Here is a 20,814-nt window from a genome sequence, read left to right as displayed (position 1 = left end):
TCTATTATTTATGAATCACTGATGTATGAAGAAAATTTTCCAATCCCAAGTGCACTGATGGAAGCAGAGCTGAAAATATTTGTTCAACCATGGTTCAGGATCAGGGGAATTTTTAAACTAGAGAGCCACAGTAAATCCGTGTTACTGATACTAATAGAGAGGCAAGGAGGATATAGGGGAGTGCAGTAATAAAGAGGAACACCCAACATGGCCAGGGACATGGAGGCCCTGCTGACCTCAACAGCAGAGCCTCATATAAATAACACTGCAAACTTTCACCTGACAGTCAGCCAAATTGACTGGCAGGACAGTGAGCATTTAATGGGGTGTCTGGTTGCGATTGGAGGGAGGGTGTGTGTCTAGCCGTGATCAGAAGTGGGGGGAGGCCTAGAGGTTCCCTGTGAAGCCCTGGAGGAGCAATCCTGGTCCTCAAGGAAACCTGTAAAATTAAACTTAAAAATTACCTTCGGGGCCTCTTCTGGCCCGGGATCTGGGTCTGCACAGGATTGCCTGATCGGGCAAGTCAACACTGTCCTCTGTGCACCCCCCACACCCACTCAAGCCTCAGAGTGAAACAACAGTTCTGGTCCTGATGACATCGTTGGACCTGATCTACATATTCAAAATTGGACCCACTTCCTTCCTGTGAATGTCCTGCTCAAAACAACAGATTAATATGGGTTAAAGACAAGAAATGCTGGAAATACTCAGCGGGTCTGGCAGCATCTGTGGACAGAGAAGCAGAGTTAACGTTTCAGGTCAATGACCCTTCTTCAGAACTAGCAGATATTAGAAATGTGAAAGGTTTTAAGCAAGTAAAGTGGGAGTGGGGGCAAGAGATAACAAAGGAGGTGTAGATAGGACAAGGTCACAGAGAATAACCGACCAGAAGGTCATGCAGCAAAGGCAAACAATATGCTAATGGTGTGTTGAAAGACGAAGCATTTCTTGTTACTAATTGTTACTTTTGTTACTAATGCTTCGTCTTTCAACACACCATTAACAAATTGTTTGCCTTTGCTCCATGACCTTCTGGTCAGTTATTCTCTGCGACCTTGTCCTATCTACACCTTCTCCTTTGTTATCTCTTGCCCCACCCCCGTTTTATTTGCTTAAAACCTTTCACATTTCTAATATCTGCTAGTTCTGAAGAAGAGTCACTGACCTGAAACGTTAACTCTGCTTCTCTGTCCACAGATGCTGCCAGACCCACTGAGTATTTCCAGCATTTCTTGTTTTTATTTCAGATTTCCAGCATCCAGTATTTTGCTTTAGAGCAATATGGGTACTCAGTACAAAGAAAGTGGAACCAGTGGATATAACTGCCTCCTATTACTTTCACTATCCCCATTTGCCCAGTTTCTGCCAGGTGGGGTGGGGGGTGGGGGGTAGGCAGGTAAAATTGCAGCCCTTGTTTCATTTAATGCTTACATCAATTGTACTAAACTTCTAACTGAATAAGGAGTATTCAATATCCAATGCTCTTATTACATACATCACACCAGTGTAAAAACTGCCTGAGTTCAAGACTAACAGCGAAGAATATATACAAGCCCCAAAGTTTGCACATTTCAACAACCTATTAGGAAGTTCAATTCATGTACTCAGCTTTAATGTGAAATACAAATGCTAGCTGAAAACTACAAATCTGGAATGAAAGTTGTTGACTTGGTGGTCATTTGATTTAATAAAATGCATTTTGTAGTAGTCCTGTCAGGTGTTTTTGCATTAAATTTAGAACCACAAAAACGTAACAGCTCTCAGACAAAAACAGTGTATGGAAAAGCTAATGGAACTTTCAGCTATCATTGCTGGTAATATAACAGAACACAGACTACCATTTTCTTCGACTTTGTGTTTGTCTTCATTGAGGAAGATACAAGAAATCTTCCAGAATTAGAGATCCAAGGGACTAGTGAGAATGAGGAATTGAAGGAAATTAGTATTAGTAAGAAGGCTGTGTTGGAGAAATTAATGGGGCTGAAGGTTGATAAGTCCCAGGCTCATAATAGTCTACACCCCAGAGTACTGAAAGAGGTAGCTATGGAAACAGTGGATGCACTGGTGATGATCTTCCAAAATTCTATAGATTCTGGAACAGTTCCTGCAGATTGGAAGGTCGCAAATATCACTCCACTATTTAAGGGAGGGAGAGAGAAAACAGGGAACTACAGACCTGTTGGCTTTTCATCAGCAGAAGGGAAAATGCTAGAATCTATTCTAAACGATGTGATAAATGGACACCGGGATAATAATGATCTGATTGGGCATAGTCAACAGGGACTTTTGAATGGGAAATCATGTTTGACGAACCTGTTGGAGTTTTTTTGAGGATGTTACTAACAGAATTGATAACAGGAGGAGGTAGTATAGTTGGATTTTCAGAAGGCTTTTGATAAAGTCCCCCACAGGAGGTTCGTTAGCAAAATTGAAGCACATGAAATAGGAGGTAATATACTGGCATGGATTAAGGATGGTCAGCAGGCAGAAAACAGAGAGTAGGAATAAGCGGGTCATTCTCACGTTGGCAGGCTGTAACTAGTGGGTTACCAGGGATTAGCAGGGCACCAGTTGTTCACAATATATATCAATGATTAGAATGTGGGGACCAAATGCAATATTTCCAAGTTCACGGATGACACAAAACTAGGTGGGAATGTGTGTTGTGAAGATGCAGCAAAGCGGCTTCAAGGGGATCTGGACAGACTTAGTGAATGGGCAAAAACATGGCAGATGGAATATTATGTGTAAAAATGTGAGGTTATCCACTATGGTAGGAGGAACAGACTTGCAGAGTATTTCATAAATAGTAAGAGATTAGAAAGTGTAGATGCACAAAGGAACCTGGAAGTCCTCATCAATAAGTCACTGAAAGCTAACATGGAGGTGCAGCAAGCAATTAGGAAGGCTCATGGTATGTTAGACTTTATTGTAAGAGGATTTGAGTGCAGGAGTAGTGAACTCTTGCTTCAATTGCATAGAACCTTGGTTAGACCACACCTGGAATACTGTGTGAAGTTTTGGTCCCCTTACCTTAGGAAGGATCATATTGTCATAGAGGGAGTGCAACGAAGGTTCACCAGACTTGTTTCCGGGATGGTGGGACTGTCCTATGAAGAGAGATTGGGGAAACTGGGCCTGTATTCTCTAGAGTTTCGAAGAATGAGAGGTGATCTCATTGAAACCTACAAAATACTTAAAAGGATTGGCAGGCCAGATGCAGGGAAGATGTTTTTCCTGGTTGGGGAGTCGAGGGGGAAGCCACTTAGGACCGAGATGAGGAGAAATTTCTTTACTCAGAGCGTTGTGAATCTTTGGAATTCTCTACCCAGAGGACTATGGAAGCTCAGTCACTGAGTATGTTTAAAGCAGAGATTGACAAATTTCTAAATACCAAAGACATAAAGGCATATGGGGATAGTGTGGAAAAAAAGCATTGACATGGATGATCAGCCATGATGTTATTAAATTGGACCACCACCACCTGCAAGTTCCCCTCCAAGTCACACACCATCCTGACTTGGAACTATATCGCCGTTCCTACACTGTCGCTGGGTCAAAATCCTGGAACTCCCTTCCTAACAGCACTGTGGGTATACCTACCCCAAATGGACTGCAGCGGTTCAAGAAGGTTCACCATCTTCTCAAGGACAATTAGGGATGGGCAATAAATGCTGGCCTGGCCAGTGACGCCTACATCCCATGAATGAATTTAAAAAAAGAATCGCAGAGCAGGCTCGATGGGCTGAATGGCCGACTCCAGCTCCTATGTTTAGCCTGTGTGTGTTTTGGGTTAAGAAATATTTTAATTCTTCACAGTAATATTACCTGCATGAAAAGTCCTTAGGCAGTAGCACTGGTCTTAATGATATCCTACATTAAATGAAGCAATACAGTACAACAGATGAGCTTATTCTTCTGTGTTCTGCTGTATTGCAGGGACGGTTGATGAGTTTCCTTCCTAGGCCTTCCTAAATCAGCCTCTCCTCTTTCTTAGATTTAATGTTTTGGCTCCATTCCACAGGTGCAAGCCTGTTTTATTCCTTTATATATTTCCACCACAAAACACTTCCATTTCTTTGCCCCGATGGAGATTAGCATCCATTTTGCGCATAAATTGTAGAATATTTGTCTTTGACAAAAGAAGGATGCACAGCAAGTTGGAATGTGGCAAACTGCACAGCCATGGGATTTACAAATGTCCCAAAGTCTGAATGTCAGTACTTATGAAGGCTACAGATCTTAGAGGATAAAATACAGGATTAGGTTGGAGACTAAAGGGCAATATGTACATGAAAAAAATGGACACATGGCTTCAAAAGGTGGGTATAGGATCAAATACAGTCGGATGGCAAATGAAATCACGGGCTATAAATGCAACATGGCAGTGTAGTAATTGAGGTAAGAATTTATTAACACCTTCCAAACTTAAATCATCAAATTAAGAAATTGTTATAGAATCTGACTTTCATTTTAATACATACTTTCTCCATGCTAGCTGACATTGCATCAGTTACTGCACTACCCCCCTCATCCTTTCATAACAGTTCATCATTCCTTCCTTTCACCCCAATATTTTTTTTTGTTAATTCATGGGATGCGGGTGTCACTGGCTAGGCCAGCATTTAATTCTTTTGGGCCTCCTTATCTCGAGAGACAATGGATACGCGCCTGGAGGTGGTCAGTGGTTTGTGAAGCAGCGCCTGGAGTGGCTATAAAGGCCAATTCTGGAGTGACAGGCTCTTCCACAGGTGCTGCAGAGAAATTTGTTTGTTGGGGCTGTTGCACAGTTGGCTCTCCCCTTGCGCCTCTGTCTTTTTTCCTGCCAACTACTAAGTCTCTTCGACTCGCCACAATTTAGCCCTGTCTTTATGGCTGCCCGCCAGCTCTGGCGAATGCTGGCAACTGACTCCCACGACTTGTGATCAATGTCACACGATTTCATGTCGCGTTTGCAGACGTCTTTATAACGGAGACATGGACGGCCGGTGGGTCTGATACCAGTGGCGAGCTCGCTGTACAATGTGTCTTTGGGGATCCTGCCATCTTCCATGCGGCTCACATGGCCAAGCCATCTCAAGCGCCGCTGACTCAGTAGTGTGTATAAGCTGGGGGTGTTGGCCGCTTCAAGGACTTCTGTGTTGGAGATATAGTCCTGCCACCTGATGCCAAGTATTCTCCGAAGGCAGCGAAGATGGAATGAATTGAGACGTCGCTCTTGGCTGGCATACGTTGTCCAGGCCTCGCTGCCGTAGAGCAAGGTACTGAGGACACAGGCCTGATACACTCGGACTATATTTTTTTTTGTTAATTCATGGGATGCGGGTGTCACTGGCTAGGCCAGCATTTAATACCCATCCCTATTTGCCCTCGAGAAGGTGGTGGCGAGCTGCCTTCTTGAACCGCTGCAGTCCATGTGGGGTAAGTACACCCACAATGCTGTTAGGAAGGGTTTTGACCCAGCGACAGTGAAGGAACGGCGATATAGTTCCAAGTCAGGATAGTGTGTGACTTGGAGGGGAACTTGCAGGTGGTGGTGTTCCCATGCATTTGCTGCCCTAGTCCTTCTGGTTGGTAGAGGTCGCGGGTTTGAAAGGTGCTGTCTAAGGAGCCTTGGTGCGTTGCTGCAGTGCATCTTGTAGATGGTACACACTGCTGCCACTGTGCGTCAGTGGTGGAGGGAGTGAATGTTTGTGAATGGGGTGCCAATCAAGTGGGCTGCTTTGTCCTGGATGGTGTCAAGCTTCTTGAGTGTTGTTGGAGCTGCACCCATCCAGGCAATTGGACAGTATTCCATCACACTCCTGACTTGTGCCTTGTAGATGGTGGACAGGCTTTGGGGAGTCAGGAGGTGAGTCACTTGCCACAGGATTCGTAGCCTCTGACCTGCTCTTGTAGCCACGGTATTTGTATGGCTACTCCAGTCCAGTTTCTGGTCAACGGTAGCCCCTAGGATGTTGATAGTGGGGGTTTCAGCGATGGCAATTGGCCATTGAATGTCAAGGGAGATTATTAGATTCTCTCTGGTTGGAGATGGTCATTGCCTGGCACTTGTGTGGCGCAAATGTTACTGGCCAATTATCACCCCAAGCCAGGATATTGTCCAGGTCTTGCAGCATTTCTACACGGACTGCTTCAGTATCTGAGGGGTCGTGAATGGTGCTGAACATTGTATGCCATTCACAGTCATCTTGAATCATTCTAGAGCTGTGATCAGGGATTAAACACTGTTGCCACAAATTCCTGATAGGGTCACAGAACTCAAAATTGGATCATATTGTACCCATTTAATGGTCTTGTCGTTCTCATTCCTCCAGTAACACACCATGATTGCTTAGCTTCAATATTAAAATATTGCTATGCAATGTAGGTACCAAACAGCTTTTCATGTTGTTGCTAATATTGTACAGTGTAAATTAAACTTGTATTTATTTCAGAACTGTGGACTCCAGCGCCACTGAGGTTTATGGGCAGTGGACCTCCAGCTGAAACTAGTTAATTCTTTGCAGATCACACCCCTGCCCTTCTGGGTTAGTATGTAGAGTAGATTTTCCACTTTCATGATCTCGGGCTGAATTTTACCGGCCCCTCAACGCCGTGGGTCGCGGTGCAGAGGCAGGTAAAATTCTGTGGGGAGAGGCCCGCCTCAACCCCCAACGTCAAGAAGTGCCTGCTGCATATTACCGGCGGTGGCACCCCAATTACCATATTCAAAACAGTACTTACCTCTGCAGATTATGCACCCCCGCCACCTTTTGATGCACACTTCTGGATTTTACGTTGAACGGGCAGCCGTCACATGCTGTCTCGTTCCCGAACAGAAAAGCCAGCAAGTCATCAGAAGCAGAATTTTTCTCTACCGAAAGTAAGTTCAGATATTCAGGGGGTCTCACTCCGCATACTGGAAGGGAAGAGGAGGGGGGGATTACAGGGCTCTCACTCTGCATTCTTAAAGGGAGGAGGGGCTGGGGGGATTACAGGGGTCTCATTCTGCATACTGGAATGGAGGGAGGGGGATTACAGGGGTCTCACTCTGCATACTGGAAGGGAAGAGGAGGGGGGGATTACAGGGCTCTCACTCTGCATTCTTAAAGGGAGGAGGGAGGGGGGTCTGGGATTACTGGAGGGAAAGCTCTGCAGGCATGAAGGGAGGTTCTGTGTACCCTCCCTCCGTAAACAGTGTACGCTCTGCGTTTGTTTGTTAGTGTTTGTGAAGGAGCAATGGTACTCTAGTCATCCTGTGTTTCGGAGGGTGCCAGAAAGGTCAGGAGCGTTAAGGTTATATGGATGGTGGGGGCAATCGATGCAGCTGGTAGGATTTTGATGTGGTCCTGCTGTGCCACTTTGAGTGTTGGCCAGGATGGGCAATGCCATGCCACACCACTTAATTGATCCATGAAAGCACCTGATGTACCCATCAATACCAATCCCTGCCCGGTTAGGAACATTTGAATAAATGAAGGGTTCAACTTTATATATCACATGGAAATGGGTATGGCTTATCCTGCATTGTGTGATCCTCTGCTCCTGAGGATCCGTATGCCAAAATCAACAAGCAGGTGCAGCCCCGTTGTGAGCAGCAGCCCCATGGGAGCTCGCCATTACGGTCGCCGTGCCTCTACAGGTCCCACATGACATGCCATCAGATGTCAGAGCACCAGTGTCAGAGGCGATTACGCATGTAGTGACAGGTCGCTGTGCCTGGCTCAAAGATGACCTGCAGCCCATGGGCTTCGGTGGACATCCTATGCCTGTGATCCTCGTAGTACCAGCAGTTCTCAAGCTTGACACTGATGCAGCTTTTCAGGGGCCCACCGAAGACCTTTTTGGGGTCACACAGTCAGCAGTGCACCGCTGCATCAGAAAGGTCACCGATGACCTGCAGCGGAGGGCCAATGAGTATGTTCACTTCAGGACAGATCCTCACAGCCAGGCCAGAGGGCCATCGGTTTCAGCACCATTGCCGGATAACCAAAGTTAATAGGGTTCATAGACTGCACCCATGTGGCCATCAGACCTCCCGCCAGGCTACCACCTGCAGACGTCACCATTAAAGGAATCCTCTCAATCTAGGTGAAGCTGGTATGTGATCACTGGAGATGCTTCATGCAAATCTGTGGTCGCTTCTCAGGCAGCTGCCATGATACCTGGGTCCTGCGCCAGTCCCAGCTGCCACTGCTGTTCACTGAACTGACTCAGATGAAGGGGTGACTTCTTGGAGACAAGGATTATCCCTTGCAGACATGGCTCCCGACACCAGTGAGAGACCCCACTACTGCTGCAGAGGAGAGATACAACACCAGTCACTGAAATACAAGAGCCACCACTGAGTCGGCGATCGGCATGCTGAAAGAGCGCTTCCACTGCCTGGATAGATAGTGTGATGCCTTGTACTACGGGCCAAAAAGGTCAGCTCCTTTCTTTGCTGCTCACTGTACTCTGCACAACTACTCATCCAATAGAGGCCAGGCTGGTATGACGAGGAGAGACGTCAACAGGATTCCTCCTCGGGACTATGAGGACGCTGAGGACCTACACCAGGAATGGTGCATGGGAGGGCAGATAGCACACAGGCTCCGCATGCAGGGCTAGCAGCGAGCTAGGGATGTACGGCAGTGGCTTATCAGACAAAGGCTGTCAGCTCCATAGGAACCGACATGAGATCTGCAAGCCACACATCACCCTCGCTCACCTGCTGTGCACCAGTCCACATCTGCAGCATCCCTGTGTAAACCATTAGAGGCAGCAGCTGACTGAGCCAATGTCCATGTCACTGCATCCGTGGAAACACTCATGAGTGATGGTGGCATGGCAATGATGTTATTGCATAAGTTGGCTCTCCTGAAGGGCCAACGGTGCAAAGGGATGTGACATTTATGCTACCTGCTGGCAGACATCATTCACACAGAGAAAAGGACACACAGGTTGGTGACGAACATTTAGTGAAAGACGTATTTACATTGCTGTCACACCCATGCATTCCCATTTGTGTCAGCGTGTTCTCTATAAGCGCTTGTGAGTGCCCCTTCTCGGTGCAACCTCTGCGCTAGCAGCCTGACTGGAAGAAGGCTGCTGATCTGATTAGCCTTTGACTGTGGATGGCACACCCTGTGCACACGAGCCCTAAAGGGTCCCAAGCTGGTTGGGGGAGTGCTCGTTCATCCCCTTCTTGCTTTGGACTCTTTGACGCCAGATGGCCCCAGGGCTACTCACCTCCTCTGTCATCTCCAGCCAGATTGCCTTGTTCAGGCAGGAGGGCCTCTCCTTACCGTCGCTGGTGAAAAGGACCTCCCGCCTTGCCCACACTGCCTGGAGGAGAGGAAGCAGGGAGGTTTCGCTGCACCGTGGGGCCACCCCAGAGCATGCCTCTGCCATCCTCGGCTTTTGGTGTGGTCCTTTAAATGCAAAAGTGACTCCACCGTGTAACTGCTCTAATTTCTGGCTGCAAAGGTTTGGCGTGCACATGTTTGGAAACCAATGCAGGACTAGTGAGGAAATCTGTTGTCATGGTTTTTTAACTATTACACATTGACGCACAAACACTTTGCTTCTGCAGCAGCTGATCATAGTTATTGGTGTAATATTTCTAGATGGCAATGCAGCTAGAATATGAACATATTTTCCTGTTTTTTAACAAAGATTGTTCAATTGCAGTTACATGTATTGTCACACAACAGCAGAGAAATGAATACAGATTCCAAATGCATATTAGTCTTCAGCTTTTCACAGTCAGATGATTACAAGCCCATAGTTTGTAAATATTCTTCAATTATGGTTTTATTTCTGTTGTGTATTTGCCTTTTATGGCACATTGAAGTCTCACATCCTGGAATGTGCAAAATTAAGATTATTCACCCAGGTGCGGCACGCTTACAAGAAGCAATTTAACACTTGAGTGGAAGAAGAGGTTCGCAACTTCACAGGACACTGGGACACAGCAGGCTAAGTATGTGGCATCAAAGCAGAAAATGCTGAGAAAACTCGGCAGGTCAGGCAGCATCTGTGGAGAAAGCAGAGTTAACTTTCAGATCTGTTAACTTGGTCACAGACCTGAAAGTTAACTCAGCTTCTCTCTCCACAGATGCTGCCTGACCTGCTGAGTTTCTCCAGCACTTTCTGCTTTGCTGCCAGATTGACAGCAGCCCCACTCTTCAACAGTGAGGTAAGTATTTCTTTGACAGCTATCAGAAAACAGGTGCTGGGGCGCATAAAACAGGGCCCCAGCACCTGCTACACAACTGTCAAATAGTTCCTCACTGCACAAGATGTCGCACCTCTCCCCACGTAATATGGGGGGGGTGGCGGGGCGGCTCATCACAGTGATGCTAATGAGCCCTGCGCGTAATATCGCGGGGGCTCAGCGGCGGCCATTGAATGCAGGCACACCGCCAAGTTTAAAGAGCACAGTCGCGGAGCGCGGCACCTGAAGAAAATTCAGCCCCTCATGTGAATACATAATAAATTGTTAGGAAAAACATCAATAAGCATTTGAATACCCCAGACTACTGCTTTGCTACTGCCAGCTTCAGCCTTTCTTTAAAAATAAACCTCCTTACTCCCCTAATAGACACATGGCTTCACTTAATCCTCGATTTGCAGCAACACAGGAAATGGACTTATAAAAAAAAAAGGTATGACATTTAATTGACCCTTTAATAGTTTTTCAGGTTAATATTAAAGCAAAGATATTCTGTAGAGCATTCAGAAGCCTTAATCATCGCAGCATATGAGCTGAAAACTTATAGTGCCACTTGGAGACAGGAGCATTCCTGAATATAACGGCAATCTAAGATGCAATAGGTTTCCTGTAATCTTGTATCAAAATAATACTCACTGGGTGTCTTTTCTTCTTCTTCAGCCAGAGAGCCCTCCATCTGTCTTTTCTTCCCTAAACTTTTGACTTTGTCGACAAGACTTAGCAAGCGGCCTTTGAGTGATGTATCTGTTTCTTCTTCTTCCTCCTCTTCTTCTATTTGAATACCTGCGAGGTAAATAATTCTTCCTTAATAGTGTGTGACAACTCATCATCATCTAAGTTTTGCAGCTTCAAATAATTGTTTTAGACCTTTTGGTCTTATCTTCAGTATTTGGAAATATATATGAATCAGATGAAACTACAGCAGTAATAAATAAAACGAAGAACCGTGGGATAATAATGCAGTTCTCTCCATTGTGTACTAAATATATCAATTTCCAACTTTCATGATTAAGTCTTGCATTTATCAAATCAAAATACACAGTAGCTTCCAACGATCGAGATATTATTCGAGTTTTACCTTTCTCTGGTTCAGTGGAATAATGAGGAGGTAGTCTGTTAGTTAAAACACCAAGGAAAACAATTTCCATTAAGCTTTAGGGTACTTTGGTCCCTGGCACTGGGGCTAATGGAGTATTTGTGACAGACAGACAACAAGACAACAGAACTTGGGCAGGCACAGTGGCGCAGTGGTTAGCACTGCAGCCTCACAGCTCCAGGGACCTGGGTTCGATTCTGGGTACTGCCTGTGTGGAGTTTGCAAGTTCTCCCTGTGTCTGCGTGGGTTTTCTCCGGGTGCTCCGGTTTCCTCCCACAAGCCAAAAGACTTGCAGGTTGATAGGTAAATTGGCCATTATAAATTGTCACTAGTATAGGTAGGTGGTAGGGAAATATAGGAACAGATGGGGATGTTTGGTAGGAATATGGGATTAGTGTAGGATTAGTATAAATGGGTGGTTGATGGTCGGCACAGACTCGGTGGGCCGAAGGGCCTGTTTCAGTGCTGTATCTCTAATCTAATCTAATACTTTAATTTTTCGTCCTCCTACCAATTCAAAAAAATTCTAAGAAGATAGGACTAGGGAAAGGTTGCTAAAATACCTGAAAACTGGCTAATAAAACAGCAGACTCCTGTTTCTGATGAAATGTTAACTTTGGGCTGTGACTATAAATGATAATTTATAAAGTACCAATTCTACTGATCTTTTTACAAATTACCCCAAAATCTCCAGTTTTTAATAAATGCAATGACCTCATACAAATGAAGACATGAGCCTACTTAAATGATATATTGACAGCATAAAGACAATGAACCCTATGATTAAAATTACAAATCCACTGTAAAAGAGTAATGCTTCAAAACTATGCTAGATATTCAGAATAATTACAACAGTGATTCTAGCATCTGAATTATGTTCGGTAAGGTAAATGGTTTTAAATGATGTACAATGCTCTCATACTTACCACAGTGAGTAAGAAGTTTAGTGTGGAATTGGAGCAACACATCCCTCACATTATCTGACAGAGGGCATTCCTCTTCATCAGTCCCCAGTTTGAAATTCATCAGCATGTTAATCTGAAACAAATACATATAACATGAACTATGACTTAAAACCATGTTCATTACATATTTTCAGTGACTAAACAGGCTAAATGAAGATATTGGCCAGAATTTTCTGCCTTCCGCAGCAGCAGGATAAAGGTGAGAGGGGGTGGTGGTAAAATTGAATGAGAGGCAGAGAGTGTCATTCCTGTCGCCTTCCACTGCAATTTTACGAGCGGTGCGGGAGGTGACAAATGGCCCGCACATCTGCCCCAGGACAATTAAGGCCCACAAGTGGCCAAAAAGTGGACAGGCGACTCAGCACCTCAGGAAGCTGCCCACTAAAACCAGACAGCCTCCTTGCAGGCTGGGGGAGAGCCCTCCTGATCGAGCAGCTTGTGCCCCACGAACAGCCTTCCCACGGCAGAAGCCACCCCCACTGGAGCACATTCCGCAATTCCCCACCCCCCCGCACCCCAAACCGATCCCCCCCGCCTTGTTGGGGCCCAGCTGAATGTCCCTGGTGAGGCTCTACACACTTAGCTTAATTCCGGGGCTTCCTCCATTGCTGCTCCTCTCGCTGGGTGCAGTCCCAGCAATGGACACCTCTACCAGTGGCACTGCTGGTACTGAGAGTTGCCAGCCTGCTCATTGGCTGGCAGCTCTTGGAGGTAGAACTTCCTGCCTCAGAGGGGCGAAAGTTCCACCCGATGCCAATTAAAGGCCTGGGCCACATAAAATCACGACGTGGCTCCCAGGCCCAGTGGAGGCAGGCTCTTCCCTGACCTTTTGGTCGGTGGGCAGGGGCCCTCCGCCCCCAACGTAAAATTCCTGCCCTTCTCAAAATTTACAATCTGAACAGTAAACTTAAATTATTCAGGATAAAAAAACCTTAACATACCCAGTAAATAGCTTGCTGCCATTCTTAAGTGAAAATCTGCATTCATTCAAAGCAACAGGTAAATATGAAACCTAAGACACCAATATCATAAATAATATTTTTTCTATATTGCTTGTAACAATGCATATCTAAACGAAAATGCAAGACCCATTTTTAAATCACCGGGTGAGAAAGGTGTATGCGGAGGACAAAAACAGGCAGAGTACGTACCATCTTGTTTGTTCTGCAATTCCGCTTACCGCAAATTTAACTCGAGTTTTGGGAGGCCTATAAGGTGCTTGACACAAGTAGGCAACAACCTCATAAATAGGCAAAAACTGAGGTCATATATTGCAAATATGACTCCAAAACAACTTTAACTCACAGCCGCATGACACCAGCCGACTGTTGGAGCCAGCAGAGAAAGCTGGCAGCAAGCAGGATCGGGGCCAGAAGAGACTCAGGAAGATAAAATCTTTTTTTTTCTGGCTTCCTTGTGTTCCAGGAACAAAGAACCCCTTGGGCTCCCCTGCCCAAACATCACCTCCCTCACTGATTGCATTGACCTCTGGATTCCTCTATGAACTTAAATGACATCTAGGAAGCATTCCTTCGGGACCCAGCAGCAGCCTCCTGAAAGCTCTCTCCCACATCCCTGGCCTGGTAGTGATTCCAGCTGGGTTTGAGCGCGAGCCACACTTCAAACTTGGAAATAAGAACCGGGGTAAAAATAGCCCAAGCTTCGCGGCGGCACACTATGACAGTGGCAGCCTTCCGACACGGAAGGGCCGCTGCACAGCCACAGCCATGCGTGGGGGCTGATTTAAATAGATGGGGTGGAGCGGCCACTCCCGATGACGTAGAGGGGGCGGCTGCCGTGTCCCCGGCAACGGGGTCTGGTGCCACCGCGCAAGCGCCGGTGCCATTTTTAAAGTGCTTAAAGCCCTTAGAAGTAATTTTAATTTTTAAAAGGTAAAGTAAGCATTTATTTTTTGATTGCAAATAATAATAATATGGAGGCCCTTCCCCAACACCCCCCCCCAATGGTCATTTCAATGCCCGAGATAACCAAAACATGCCTTTTTCCTTACCCGAACTTTACCCCCACAACCTTCTAACCTTTGCCCTTCAACCCCTTCCCACCATCTCCAGGTGCGTCCCCTGCTGGTAATATGCGGCGGGCCCTTCGTGACGTCGGGGGCTGAGGCAGGCCTCTGACCGCAGAGTTTTACTGACCCCCTGCTGCGACCACGGCGTCAAGGGGCTCGTAAAATTCAGCTCACTTACTGCACCCCCTCATTAGGGAGCTGTAATGTTTTGGTTGTCCAATGCATTTAAACAGTTCCTACCTATTACAGTGCTAATGTAAAATGTCTGGTACACTTGACTGAAGTTGCATTGTTAAAGCATCTGTTTTCTTACAAAAAAATTTATTTTGTCCCTACCCCTATTTTTAAATTAGCTTTTTGATATTTCCCACTAACTTAAGCTGTACATTAGAGACGGGATTTACCTGTTCTTGTGGTGGTGAGCGGAATTCCCTCGTTTTTCTGGCAGTTTCAGCTGCACTCATGTCAAAAGATAACATGAGCTCACGGTAGCGCTCCCTCTGATCTGTTTGCATTCTATTAACAAATTTATCAGCTACTGATGCAATTGATTCAACCCGGTGTCGAAGTTCACAGTCACAGAAGAACTGCAGAAGTTTGCACATCTGTGCGGAGAGAGAAAATAAGTCAGAAAAATAGAATTACATTTAATTTCTTATCTTTTTTCAATGCATCAATTCTTACTGAATTGATAATCTGACAAAATAAGCATGCTGACAAGAATATTAATATAGCATGATTTTTTTAAATTAAGTATTGTGTGTATTCTACCTTCAATATTTTAAAACCACGATCTGCCTTTGACTAATGGAAGCAAAATGTTACTGCAGTGATTCCACAGAGCATGATTGATAAAAGATTATCTAATGTAGACTAGTTGTATAGATGGTAAATATTGACTCAGAATCTCATAACAGGAGTTTCTCTCAAATAATATTTACATTAAAAAAGAAATGTTAAAATGTTTTAGGATAGTAAAAGGGTATTGTTTTTATGTTCCATATATCCTGTCAGGTGAGAAAGCCCATCGGAGATGGATCTTAAAGTTCTCCCTGTGAATTTTTAATTTGCATTTGAAGTTGAAATTAAACAGATTTCAACAAAAATTATCCTACCACTTTTGAACTGATATGAAAGTTAGCATACAATAAGTGTTGAGAAACTGCAAGTAGCTGCAGTTGCTTGCTTTATGGACACTATTGCTTTTCTGTGCCTAAAGAATCTGGTCTGTTTGAGCTCCATCATAATAAACTAGGAAAAACCAGGCCAGATTGAAGCTGTGTGTGTGGTATCAGAAGTTAATGAATAACCAGCCCATGAGCACTCAATAGAGGTTGTATCAACCCACAGGTTGAGACTGGATTGAAAAAGCCAATGATAAGTCAAAGATAAGTCAAAGATATTCTAAATCCAAGGTACAACGAGGACAGGGAGTTACAGGGGCCAACAGATTCTCCTTTAATAACATTATTGGAGACCAGCAAGATACCCACAATGACTGTGATCGCCATATATACTATGATGACCAGAGGTACTAGAAATTATGGAGAGATTTATCTCAGAGATGAGTAATTCAATTTCTTAAATGCAATAATTTCTATATAATGAGCTGGACTAATGGATGAACTGCACTACAGTCCAATATGTAGGAAATGTCAACCAACATGGTAGCTGCAATGGAAAATATGGTCACCCACGGACTGGTACTACATTTCACACACGGCCAACCATCCAAATTACTATAATCAAGGCCAACAAATGTGAAGAAAGAAAATCATATAGAAACATTTCTCTGTCTTTGCAAGATGCATAATAATCTGGTATCCACCTTCGGAACTGGTTTTCAACTAACAAAGGCCATTATTTAAGAGTCAGGAAAAAAATAAAATAGGTAAAGACTTTTACAGAAATAAAGGTAGTGTATAGCAACTCGCCAATGCTCCTTAGACAGCACCTTCCAAACCATGGTCTCTACCACCTGGAAGGACAAGGGCAGCAGACGCATGGAAACACCACAACCTGCAAGTTCCCACTCCAAACCACATGCCATCCTGACTTGGAACTATATCGCCACTCCTTCCCCGACTTTGGATCAAAAACCTGGAACTCCCTTCCTAACAGCACTGTGGGTGTACCTACACCAGCTGGACTGCAGCAGTTCAAGAAGGCAGCTCACGGGCAATTAGAGATAGGCAACAAAAGCTGACCTTACCAGCGACGCTCACGTCCCAGGAACGAATAGTAAAAATATAACATTAGGCAAACAAGTGGTAAAAATAAAGTTAACTATATTGAAATAGGAGACTTGGGAAGGACAGAATGGAGTAAGAAGGCAAAGCAAGCAACCATATTGTAAAAAGGATATAGAGGCATTGAACAGGGTGCAAAAAAGATGATACCAGAACTCCGAGGTTATACCAATCAGGAAAGGATGAACAGTCTGAGTATCTTTTCTCTTGAAATAGAGATCCTTAAAATTATGAAAGGTTTTGATAGAGTAGACAGAGTAGACACAAAGAGTGTGTTTTCATTTGTGGGGAGGAGCAAGCAAGAGGCCATCAATATAAGATACTCACCAAGAAATCAAATGGGGAATTCAGAAGAAATTTCTTTACCCAGAGAGTGGTGAGAATGTGGAACTCACTACAGGAAGTAGTTGAGGCAAAAATGCATTTAAGGGGAAGCTAGATCAGTACATGAGGAAGAAGGGAATAGAGGGTTATGCTAATAGAGTTAGATAAGGAAGGTTGGGAGGACGCTCGAGTGGAGCATAAACGCTGGCAAAGACGGGCCCACTGGCCCAGTTCTGTATATAATATGTAATTCTAAGTAAACCCAACTTTATTTTTATTCCAAGATACATTTTTCATTAGATCTTTGTGAGAAATTAATTACATATGAAGAATGTTATTACTGTAATATTAATGGTTATTTCAGAATCACAGCATGCAAGCTAAAAACGTTAAGAAAAATGCTTGAGTCATGCTGACCCCCACCTGCCAAGAATGAGGCACATTAATTTTGCCACATGGACATTAAACTTCAAATTGTTGCTGGGAAGAAAAGAGAGCCTATTACAAGGAATTGCCAGGCCCCTAGCCGGTAAGACATGTTTGCATAAATAGTCACATGACTAACTGGCTGGTGCAGAGTTTTGAACTGAGAGTTAAATTGGAGAAACAGTGTTTGAAGACAGAAAACTCCTGGCTCCTGCATTAAGAACATCTCTCTCCTGTCTGCTCCCACCTCTTTCTCACCATCTTTGGAATCCATTAAAGACACATGAACCCCAAGAGAGAAAAGTCTCCTACAGTAAACGAGGTTTAAGAAGAATACTGTGTCCCAACGAAAAGCAAGAATTACCAACAAGCAAGAACTACCTACAAAAGGACTCTACAGTAAACTTGAAGCACAGTAACAAGAACCTCTTAAGATATTGCCTCAAACCGCCCCACTTTATTTTTCTTCTGCTCTTTTCTGTCCCCATCTGCACGTGCGTATTGCCTATGCATGGTAGCGTGGACGCGTCGTGTATCCATAGGCGTTAACCGAATTAGAGTTTAAATTTTAATAAATTTCACTTTTCTTCTTTAAACATAAGAAAGCTTGTTTGTGCTCATTTCTTTACCTTATAATTGGAAAGCAGTGAACAAGGATTCACCAAGGGGAGCTCAAAACAAAGTGTGTTTAAAAAATAAAACCCTGTTATAAGACGACCAGGTGAAGGTTGAAAGGGAACCCCTAGACCTCTTTCTCACCTGGTTGTAACACTTCCAATAAAATATGGAATTTCTCAGGACTTGCTGGCAGTTGCTTAGTACAGATTACATTAACCATCTGTAGAACATAAATACTCAGTTGATAGGCAAACTGTTTGGCCTAGAAATTGGGCCACCTAGCATCCAATTTGCAGACACTATGTGGCCTCTAAAGTCCCTAAAATGGTAGACAGGAAACAAGTGCACACTTCTGACCAGAAGTGTTCCACCCACCATATTAGCTAGGGACCAACAAAAGGTGTCCTTTACCTGTGCCTGAAGTAGGCATTGAACTCAAACAAATAAGAGACCTAATGACTGCTTGAGGTCCTGCTGGAAGATCGATTTGTCTTGCACTCAGAGAAACCAACCCTACGGAATGCCTGCAACAAATAAGGTAAATTACTTACCTGAATATTGAGCCAGAGCAGAAGTACTCCTCCAAGCTAGGAGAGTTCACTCAACTGACTTGGCTTCTAGTCCCACTGGCCCCGAGATTCACAACCTTTCTCCTCAGCAGCCCAAAGATCCCCAATCTCCTACCAATCTCCAGGGCCAGAGATCCCCAACCTCATTCCAATTCCTGGCCCTAACCCATCATCTCCCTCCCAACTGGCGCCGAAATCCCTGGCTCCCAGATGCCTATCTCCAGATCCAGCAATCACTGATCTCCAGACTCTGATCCTAATGCCCGCTGATGCTACCCCTGTATCCAGAGTGTTGTTTGCCTCTCCAAATGAGTCGTCCAATCATCCCACCCACCCCCACTCCAGCAAGTGGGTCAGTATGGCTACAGCAGCAAACAGATCTTTCTCCACTCAACCACCTTTTTTTTTGTACTCATTCATGGGAAGTGGGCCTCACTGGCTATGCCAGCATTAATTGCCCTTCCCTAATTGCCCTTGAGAAGGTGGTGGTGAGCTGCCTTCTTGAACCGCTGCAAGCCATGGGAGGTAGGTGCACCCACAGTGCTGTTAGGATGAGAGTTGCAGGATTTTGACCCAGCGACAGTGAAGGAACGGCGATATAGTTCCAAGTCAGGATGTATGTGACTTGGAGGGGAACTTGCAGGTGGTGATGTTCCCATGCATCTGCTGCTCTTGTCCTTCGAGGTGGTAGAGGTCGAGGGTTTGGAAGGTGCTGTCTAAGGAGCCTTGCTGCAGTGCAACTGGTGCACACTGCTGCCACTGTGCGTCGGTGGTGGAGGGAGTGAATGTTTGTGGATGGTGTGCCAATCAAGCGGGCTGCTTTGTCCTGAATGGTGTCGAGCTTCTTGAGTGTTGTTGGAGCTGCACCCATCCAGGCAAGTGGACAGTATTCCATCACACTCCTGCCTTGTAGATGGTGGACAGGCTTTGGGGAGTCAGGTCGTGAGTTATTCGCCGCAGGATTCCTAGCCTCTGACCTGCTCTTGTAGCCACAGTATTTATATGGCTACTCCAGTTCAGTTTGTGGTCAATGGTAGCCCCTAGGATGTTGATAGTAGGGGATTCAGTGATGGTAATGCCATTGAATGTCAAGGGGAGATGGTTAGATTCTTTCTTGTTGGAGATGGTCATTGCCTACCACTTGTGTGGTGCGAATGTTACTTGCCACTTATCAGCCCAAGCCTGGATGTTGTCTAGGTCTTGCTGCATTTCTACACGGACTGCTTCAGTATTTGAGGAACCGCGAATGGTGCTGAACATTGTGCAATCATCAGCGAACATCCCCACTTCTGACCTTATGATTGAAGGAAGGTCATTGATGAAGCAGCTGAAGACGGTTGGGCCTAGGACACTACCCTGAGGAACTCCTGCAGTGATGTCCTGGAGCTGAGATGATTGACCTCCAACAACCACAGCCATCTTCCTTTGTGCTAGTTATGACTCTGACCAGCAGAGAGTTTTCCCCCAGATTCCCATTGACTCCAGTTTTGCTGGAGTATTTAGTCCAGTTCTGGTCATCAAGAAGGATGTGAGGGTCCTGAGAGGGTGCAGAAAAGATTTACCAGAATGGTTCCAGGGATGAGGGATTTTATCTACAAAGTTTGGTCGGCGCAAAAAAGATTGAGGGGTATTTCATAAGGGTGTTCAAGATTATGACAGGTTTAGATAAGGTAGACAAAGAAAATCTGTTCCCATAGGTACTGGTACAAGGACTAGGGGACACAGATTTAAGGCTTTGGGCAAGAGATGCAGGGGGGTTGAGAGGAAAAACATTTTTATGCAGCGAGTGTAAATGACCTGGAACTCACTGTCTATGAGGGTGGTGGAAGCAGAGACGATTAATGATTTCAAAAGGGAATTGAATGGGCACTTGAGGAAAATAAAATTGCAGGGCTACAGGAATAGTGCTGGGGAATGGGACTGACTGGTTGCTATTCAGAGAGCTGGCATAGACTTGATGGGCCAAATGGTCTCCTTCTGTACCATAATGACTCGATGACTAAGTTCCTCCTACGTGAGGTCTCAGGCTCAGTATCCAGGAGTGTTGGAGCTCTCCATTCATGCACATGGTATGTACCCGAATGGCAGGTCTTGAATTTATAGGCCTTTAAGTTTTATTTTTAGTTTCTAATTGTCACCTTAACTTCAAAAGTTAAATTACTGTCTTGAAATTCCAAAATTCTTTTTTTGCTCACATCTCTTCTGATTGCATTTGATTATATCTGGGATAAATTCTTCTCACTATGGTAGACTTGAAATGGCATGTATTAGCATTATTCTGCAGTTTGGAGCACTTACTCCGAATCTGTTGCCAGTAATCTTAGCAGTTCAGCTGTAATG

General features: G+C 44.9%; 1 protein-coding gene across 1 annotated transcript in view; it reads right to left on the bottom strand.

The window, feature by feature from the left end:
- LOC137353168 (ryanodine receptor 1-like) overlaps positions 1-20,814 on the bottom strand; it is a 535,610-nt gene that overhangs the window by 311,717 nt on the left and 203,079 nt on the right. The window contains exons 37-39 of the mRNA XM_068019216.1: positions 14,693-14,893; positions 12,221-12,332; positions 10,835-10,981 (exon numbers count right to left, since the gene is read on the bottom strand). Coding sequence (XP_067875317.1) covers positions 10,835-10,981; positions 12,221-12,332; positions 14,693-14,893 — 460 coding nt within the window. The remainder of the gene's footprint in view (positions 1-10,834; positions 10,982-12,220; positions 12,333-14,692; positions 14,894-20,814) is intronic.

The sequence above is a fragment of the Heterodontus francisci genome, chromosome 40 (genome assembly GCF_036365525.1).
Source record: "Heterodontus francisci isolate sHetFra1 chromosome 40, sHetFra1.hap1, whole genome shotgun sequence".
In the NCBI taxonomy this organism is placed as follows: Eukaryota; Metazoa; Chordata; class Chondrichthyes; order Heterodontiformes; family Heterodontidae; genus Heterodontus; species Heterodontus francisci.
This window is presented reverse-complemented; position numbering and strand designations above follow the sequence as displayed.